At 43.8% G+C, this 8,399-nt stretch overlaps 1 protein-coding gene across 4 annotated transcripts; it reads left to right on the top strand.

Annotated features, from left to right (window-relative positions):
* Positions 1 to 462: 462 nt before the first annotated feature.
* Positions 463 to 7,493, top strand: LOC123092129 (CLK4-associating serine/arginine rich protein). 4 transcript variants are annotated; one of them, XM_044513813.1, is made up of 13 exons: positions 463 to 801; positions 2,067 to 2,105; positions 2,176 to 2,324; positions 2,500 to 2,575; positions 3,648 to 3,936; positions 4,010 to 4,116; positions 4,221 to 4,268; positions 4,349 to 4,552; positions 5,211 to 5,378; positions 6,591 to 6,718; positions 6,830 to 6,956; positions 7,092 to 7,217; positions 7,291 to 7,493. In XM_044513813.1, exons 1-13 carry the CDS (start codon positions 605 to 607, stop codon positions 7,313 to 7,315), a joined length of 1,683 nt encoding a protein of 560 aa, XP_044369748.1. In that variant the 5' UTR covers positions 463 to 604; the 3' UTR covers positions 7,316 to 7,493. The 4 variants fall into 4 exon arrangements, with proteins under 4 accessions (XP_044369748.1, XP_044369749.1, XP_044369750.1 ...); XM_044513814.1 differs by having other exon boundaries at positions 466 to 801; positions 7,119 to 7,217; XM_044513815.1 differs by having other exon boundaries at positions 467 to 801; positions 5,211 to 5,312.
* Positions 7,494 to 8,399: the final 906 nt, after the last annotated feature.

Genomic DNA, 8,399 nt, shown 5'->3' with positions numbered 1-8,399 from the left:
GACATCTTGGTCACCTATCTTTCTCCACCGTATAGCTGGCTAAACGGGCGGGGCCAATCAGGCCAGCCCACAAGCACGCCGGCACGGCCCGCCATGGGCAGACACGACACGGGCTAAACAGATCGGGCCCGGCACGCGGTACGCCATGGGTCGTGCTTGTGCTGCTAGGCTGAGCACGCGGGCCGACATGACTATGACCTAATACTAGCCTAGTAGGAAAAAATAGGCCAAAAAAGTCAAATAGGCCAAACAGCAGGTGGGCCAGCGTGCCTGACAGGCCGGCCCAATTATCAGTTGGGCCATGACTGGGCTGCAGACTGCAACAGGCGGGCCGGCCCGGCCCGGCCCGCCAGAGGATGATTATTACACAGGCCGTGCCAGGCACGATTACAATCGGCCGGGCCGGCCCGTTTGGCCACCTCTCCTCCACCGTTGCGGCGCATCCTGGTGCCAGGCACGATTACAATCGGCCGGGCCGGCCCGTTTGGCCACCTCTCTTCCACCGTTGCGGCGCATCCTCTGGCATCTTCGTCTAGGATTAGGATTAGGTTAATGCAGAACCGCCTCCCCAGAGCTTCCAGAACCTTTCGGGAGGAGGGGTGCGATGTGGCACGAGGCGCGGCGGTCGGAGCGGAAGGTCCACGACCTCATGGACGGTGCGCGGCGCCGGGCCCAGCGGCGCTACGCCTACCTCGCCCGCCGCCGCGGCGATCCGCACCAGTCCCTCCAGGTCTCCGGCGCCCGGTGCCGCGTCCACCGCGACGACTCACTATATCAGGCCACCGAGGACCAGCAGGGATTGTGCGTGCCGCCGCTCTCTCACGCACACTCCGTCTGTCCAGTTGATGTCATGTGATGGGCTGTGTTGTTTGTTATGACAGCAGCATGCTGGATTTGGTCGAATTAGCTGTCCATCTGATGGATCGGCAGTGCTGTCTAATGGATGCAGATTAAGTTTCATGATATCGTGCAACGAATAGATTCCTCTTGCAAGTGTTTGTAGTAAACCAGTATCTGTACACCGGTAATTCATCAATTGGCTAGATTGTATCTATTACGTTTCTGTAACCCGTCTCTTCTATGAATAGTTAGGACGCTGGCTATCGGTGCATAGGATTTTGTTTCCATTTTCAAGGCGGCATATTTACTTGTTTGTGAATGTGCCAAATAAAGTGTGGTATTTTCTAGAGTTGATTGGGCCCGTTTGATGGTGTGGGGAAGTTGACAAAATGTTTTTTTTTTTTGTAATAGATTGGATTCAGCCACGTGCTGAAGCATAGATTGATCAGTTCCTAGCTGTGATTGGTTTAGTAGGTGCTCAGATTTTATATTGTGTAAATATTTAGTTTTGGCCCTGTGTTGCAGGAAACCAGGAATTTGGTTTTGCACATGCTGATAATAATGTTGGAGCTTACAGAATTTTCATGCTTGCTCTAGAAAATTAGCTAAATTTATTCTTCCCGCATAGTTGTAGAAGCAAGCTCATTGATAGCAAAACTCTCTATTTTTCAGAGCATTTCATCTCGTTTGAACTGTAGCCGTTTTTATGTTATGACTGAAATTTGTTCATCCAAATGGGTTTAAATCTAGGCGGCATTAGCGCATACGCAAAGAATTGTATTGTAAATATATTTAGGACAACATGTACATGAGGCAGACATAGCAGCTGTTTGTGTTTTACTCCCTCCGTCCCATAATATAAGAACGTTTTTGACACTACACTAGTGTCAAAAACGTTCTTATATTATGGGACGGAGGGAGTAGATTTTTAGTACGGATGAAAGTGGACATGTTTGTGAGTTCTGATATATGTGTCTAATGTGTTACATGACCCTAAAAACTCATCTCACATGTGCTGGAGTACTACCAAAGTAGGTTCAGTTCGAATTTTATTTAAAATGACAATGACATGGCTAACATATAGCTCCGACACAAGTTTTGAATATTTCAATTATATTATGTGTGTCTCTGTTTCTGGTTGAGTTTATCTAGAAAGAGAAAATCGCTACATGTCCGCTTGAATGTAGCATTTGAACCACTGATTTACTGTACTCATTGTACTGCAGGATACCATGGAACGGGAAACAAGATATTCTGATTGACAGGTATGTATTATCTGAGTTGCTAAACCATGTTAAGAGCAAGAAAATTTATATCCATTCTCTTAATGTGCAGATTTGATGGCCGTGCACTACTTGACTTCATCCGTGACTCTAGCCCTCGGTCTTTTCAAACTCAGGAAAAATCTGAAGAAGAGGAGGAGCTAGAGGATTTTGTTAATTTTGAACGTTACCGGGACTTGATTAAGCATCGTCGTAGAGGATGTCGGTACCTTTTTGGTTTCTCAATTTTGTTGCTGTTGTTGTATGATTTGCTGTCACTCTTCCATTTGCTTACTTATGGGTTCGTCCTGATGTAAAGGATCTCACTTTTCCATCTGTCTGGTCTTTTCACTTTCTAATGCTACCTACCCAGACAGTTATTTGCCTTCCTCTGCAGTTTCTGATGAGGCGGGTTTACAACATATTGCGCAAGAGTTGGCAGCAAAAGCTATTCTTCCTTTTAGCTTTGAGAAGTAAGTCTACTCATCAATTTTAGATTATATGTTAGCCTTATCTGCTTAAATGGATATCTTAAGTGCCACCCATAAGAGTTGAAGTGGAGTGCTTCTGTGCTTGACCAAATGGAACATGCATAAGTAAATCATATGATATCTATGTTTACTAATGGGTGATGCATATGACAAAGATTGTCCCCACTCCTGATTCTGTTAATATGTGCATTTATGTCTCTCGAGCATAGGAGCACTTTCTAAAATTGAAATAAGTTAACCCATTTGGTCATATCGACAGGTCATATATTGACATAATGTAGAGTTTTCTTCTTGGAAAGGCCACACCAATATTGAAGGATCATATAATGTCTTGTCCTTACAAATGTTTCTGAGGAAAAGCCATATATGAATTTAAAGCTATTCATCTTGAGTGGATGTGCCAATATGAGCATGGTACTTTCAGATTCACGGATAAGCCAGCTCAGGGAAACACAATTGCTTTTGTTGCAAGTTTAATCAAATTAATTAGCTTAATTGTCCACAGCTCAAAAGTTTATCAAGCCAGCCTGTAACACAAGCTAAAAACTAAACCCTTTGTTGGACCAGCCACTTGAAAGCAGAACAAGATTTACCAATGGAAGACCAGTTATAATGTTTTTCCATTGCACTGAAGTAAACCAGAGTTATGTATCGAGGTCTATTATGTTGTTACTGAATATAACCCTCGGGTATCGAGGTCTATTACGTTGTTACTGAGTATAACCCCCGGAGCTCGTGTTTGTCTGTTTCTAGAGTAAATTTCAAAAAACTACAATTCTTGGAAAAACTATCACAAAGCTAGAGGTTGTATCTTGTATGCCAGGTTTTAGAAAATAATTGTGAGATGGAAATTTCAGTTTAAGTTTTATGACAATATTCTATTGTATGTTATTCTGCGGAAGTTACTCTTGTTTTATTATTATTTGATGTAATTAACATTGTTGCTATGATGAAAATATGACTATGTTAGTTAGACTTTACTTTTATTATTAGGTCTGCCAGTTCCTTTCAGTGCACCCAGTTTATGCTTCATTTATTTTCTTGTTTCCAACAGATCTCAATCATCACAGGCTCCAGTTAGCAAAGGTGCTTATTCGCAGGTTGGATACTCATATAAAGGGGATGGAAATGAACATTCTGATGTGCCCAGTGATGATGAAGATGAAGAGGAAGGAGAAGAGGATGGCAAGGACTTCAGTAGTGATGATAGCAGTGATGAGCAAATGGAAAACTTAGCAAAGGAATTTGGCATAAAAAGATATAACTGGCTTGTTTACATGGACAAAAAGGTCAAAGAAGAGGAGAAGCGGCAGAAAGAAATTATTAAAGGCGACCCATCCATTGTCAGTACTTAAATAGCTTCAGATAAGTGTCTTTATTTGCATTTTGTAGGAAATAACATGAGAAATTATACAGAAAAAAATGAGTCGGAGAGATAGAAGGAAGGCTTCTCAATCTGAGAGGGAGCGAGAGAGGGAGGCAGTACGTTCTGTTGGAAGGGTATCTTATCGTGACCCTTATAGGTAACAGTGTCTGTCAGCTTTTGAATGGGTAAATCGAAATAACAGTGACGGTTTTACTGACTACCATGTCTGAATCTTTTAACATCATATATATTATAATTAAGGGAACAAAGGAGAAGCCCATCATATGAAGCATATTCAAGAGGCAGAATGTATGCTACTATCCTTCTTGTTGGTTGGATCTACCATAAGCTCTTTGCTTTGCTTGACTGCATGATATTTTGTTTGACAGATCAAGGTCGCGGTCAAGATCTCATTCACCTTCATCCAGACGTCATACCCGTGGTACACATGCTGATAGTAATTACCGAAGCAAGGCTAAGCCTCCAAGAGTTGAATACATCACTGAATTTGGAGGTTCAGAAGATGCCAGTGATCTGAAAGTTACAGGGATCTCTCCGCCTTCGTCTCCAATACGAGCTGACATACCTAACCGGTCGGGGAACTTGACCTTTAATATTTGCAAAAAGATTCAATTGCTGTCATTTATCCAGTGCAGCTTAGTGTCATGGTCTTATTATTATCTTAAAAGCCAAATATGTCAGGATTAGGATAGGTGAAGACAAGGTTAAGAGGGTACTACTTTTGGCATAAAACTATGCTCCCTCCATCCAAGTTATACTGAGTTGTTTGGTTAGGAACACCTGTTAATCTTGTCTTAAGTCAAACCATTTTAAATTTGACTGAGTTTATTGAAAAAAAAGCAGCATCCATGCTACCAAGGTGGTGTTTGGTTAGGCTTAACTTGTGGCTTTTAGTTTTTGGCTTGAAAGCATGCTCCTTGGCTTTGGTTTTCAAATAGGTGCTTTTTGGCTTATAATTAAAGCCACAGTAAACCTAACTAAACAACTCCCAAGTCAATATCACAAGATCTAGACAAATTTGGTCGAGCTTAAACTACTTGGACTTGGGACAGGAATAATAGGTCTTATAAACCTGGATGGATGGAGTAACTGATTTGTAGATAGACATGATATGTGAAAGATATAAGATCTAGCATGCATAAACCTACCATCAGCTGTGGAGCTTCTGACCTAAGTATCTCCGCTCCTACTTTTTTTTTGTTTGCCTATAACACTCCTTCATTTTTGCAGGTCATCAGGTGTCCATATTCTGGAGGCACTTCACAGTGATCCTGCATCTTCTTTATCCATGGAACAGGAAAAAAGTGCTAAAATTTTGAAACCACCTGCCAGGTTTGTCAACATGATTACATCCTTACAAACACAGAAGCTGTATGTGCAACCAAGCTGTTTGAATTGGTATGCTATATTTGTCTATAAGAGTTTAAACTTATTTGCAGTCATGCATTTATCTGTTGCCAGGATGCTATGTCTATTTTCGGTCTTAGAGCATCTACAATCGGACCCCTCAAACCTGTCCCATATGTCCGCCGGACGGTCCGGTCACTGCCCGGTCATGAATTTGCCACCCAACCGTATCCCCTACCTGGCCCAAACATCCGGGCCGTTCGGCACCTCCAATCCCATCCCATATGTGGGGCGGATTTGGGGAGGCCCGGACGCGTCCTCCACGTGACTGACGGGCGGGACCCATGCGGAAAGCCATGCGTTCGACAAAAGGTTACTGGTCCGCATTCATGCTGCTGCTCCGGCGCGCTGTTCGAGGGGCCAAGCCTGGCTATTTAAGCTGGACGGCGGAGCTCAAGCCTAGCCGTCCCCATTTCCTCCCTCTCTCTCCTGTTCGCGCTGCCACCTCGACCTCGCTTCCCTCTCCCTTTGTGTTCTGGCCTCGTTGTCCACCAATCGCCATGGTTCGATGCAAGATTATGTACTACAAAATGCTAACCCTGGAGATCCAGGCTGCTCGCATTGTGGCCTGCCTGCCTCCGAGCGCGACGGAGTTTGAGGAGTAGGTGGTGTTGGTGCCGGAGCAGGAGATGGAGGAGGCGCCAAAGTAGGAGATGTTGGAGGAGGCGCCGGACAAGGAGATAGAGGAAGAGGCGGGAGAGGAGGGTGAGCCGGAGGCGCTAGAGCAGGTCGGATTTGTCATGGAGGACGTGCATGCGCAGTTCAAGCTCATCCAAGCGTAGGAGGCGGAGGAGTAGCAGGCCATCCTCGAGTCCATCCAGTCTGAGCTCGAGGTGGCGGTGAACTGCTGCTTTATCGGCGAGGCGAATGTGAAGTGTGAGGAGCTCTTCGCGGAGGAGGAGGCGCTGTAGATTCGCCCCGCCGCCAATGAGAATGAGGCCAGCGGCTGCGGCAACCAGGTCATCGACCGACATATCCAATGACGAGTAGCTAGTTTGCTAGTTTGTTTATGTACGTAGATCAAATGGTCATTGTGAAAATGGGGAGTGTAGTTGCAATGTGTGAGAATGAGGGATGACGGGACACTGTCCGCAGACGCTTCCGAACGCATCCGCGGACGTTTAGGGGCTCACTTTTGCTAGGTCTTGTTGTAGTTGCTCTTTGTAGGCATGTACTAACCTGTGATGCATTTATGGTCAACAGCACATCATCAGCACTAGCGAAACTAAAGGGTGCTTCTGGAGGACTTGGTAAAACTCCCCAGGCTGAAAAGAAAGAAACACCACAGGAACGTCTTAAAAGGATAATGAGCAAACAGCTTAACAAACAAAGTATGTCTTTGTTACTTCTCTTTTTCATTCTTATCTGCGATAGTGATCCTGGGAAATCTTGGTCATTTATCTTCATATGCAATTTATATTAAGTTTCTGTTTGTGCTACAGTTCGGAAAGACACTGCTGCTGAGACCGCAAAGAAACGAGAACAGGAACGGCAAAGGCAGGAAAAACTTGCAGAAGTAGGTCGATACAGGCTCCGTAGCAGGAGTAGAAGTCTTAGCCGTTCACCAAGGTACTTTGAATCAATCCCATTAATTGATGACTTTAATAGAAGTTGCTGCATTTTCTATGCATTGCAAATGGTTCATTGAAGGCTATTTCCAGCCAAAGATATATTCTTACCATGATACTATGATTTTGTTGATAGCGCCAGATGTTTACTGTTCCTGTGCAGAAAGCGGCATTATAGCAGAAGCCGTAGTAGGAGCCGAAGCCCAAGAAGAAACCATTCACTTTCACTGTCTTGTTCAAGGTCACCCTCTCACTCTCCAAGGTAATTCATGGTGGATAGGTATGTTCCAGAAGATTTAAAGATGCATACCATCTGAAGAGCGGTAGTACTGCAGGTACAGAAGCAGATCAAGGCACTGAAAGTATCTCAGAACTCATTGGTTGTCTATGGTGCGTGGTGCTTAATTTTTATTTACTTAGGCTTCCTGGTGCCCTGTTACTTATGTACCGATCAGCGAAGTCCTGGATCCCATCATTGTTGATAGGGTAGAGTCAGTGTATTTGTGATTGTGATATTTATGAGCAGAATATCGTCCAAGAGGTGCGTGACTCTTATTACGTGGGCTGTATTGTTGATAGATTAGGTTGTGCCGGTTGCTCTAGAGTATTAGGGCTCCTCCAATGCTGACCCCCCCAAATCGGACACCCTATAGACTGGTGGGAGCCTGCCATCCAAAGTTGTCCCCTAAACTTCCGCCATGGACTGGTGAGGACTAGTTTGTGGTGATGTGGGAGCCAGCCATCCATAGTTGTCCCCTAAACTTTCGCCTAAACTTTCGCCTTTTTTAAGTGTGCAAGCTCAAAATAACAACATATCAAATCATAAATGATTTAAAATGTTTAATGCGACAGTAGTTCTGATTAAAAAATTACAACCCAACAAAGTTTACAAATTAAAGTAGTTCAAACTTGAATTTAACTACATATGTTTAGTTGTCCCATTTAACCCTCCACAGGTGCTCAGTCAAATCTCCCTTGAGTTACGTGACCATGAATCTGTTGATGTATTTGAACAATCTCACTAAATGTGGCTGGATTTTGATATGGAATTTCGACAGGATCATCCATGTTTCTCAAATTCATAAGATGTGGCATCATCTTCACCCTCATTCTTCACGATCATGTTGTGCATGATCACATAATATGTCATGACATTTCATAAGGTCTCTGCATCCAAATGTTTAGCAGGTCACGAACAACTGCAAAGTTGGTCTGGAGCATTCGAAATGCCCTCTTCACATCGTCTCTACCTGTGAGACCTTTTTTGGACCAAGATAGCTGATGATGATGGATATCGTCAGATAGTAGTCCATGTTGTATTCATGTCCATTGATAGTTATACTACAAGGAGGTTCTTTCTGGTGAGATCCTATTGTAATGCGACGTGCACTTCTGGTAATCAGAGATCTAATCATTCCTATGGCATCCTTCTTCAAGATGAAGT

This window comes from Triticum aestivum, chromosome 4B, assembly GCF_018294505.1.
Source record: "Triticum aestivum cultivar Chinese Spring chromosome 4B, IWGSC CS RefSeq v2.1, whole genome shotgun sequence".
Lineage (NCBI taxonomy): Eukaryota > Viridiplantae > Streptophyta > Magnoliopsida > Poales > Poaceae > Triticum > Triticum aestivum.
This window is presented reverse-complemented; position numbering and strand designations above follow the sequence as displayed.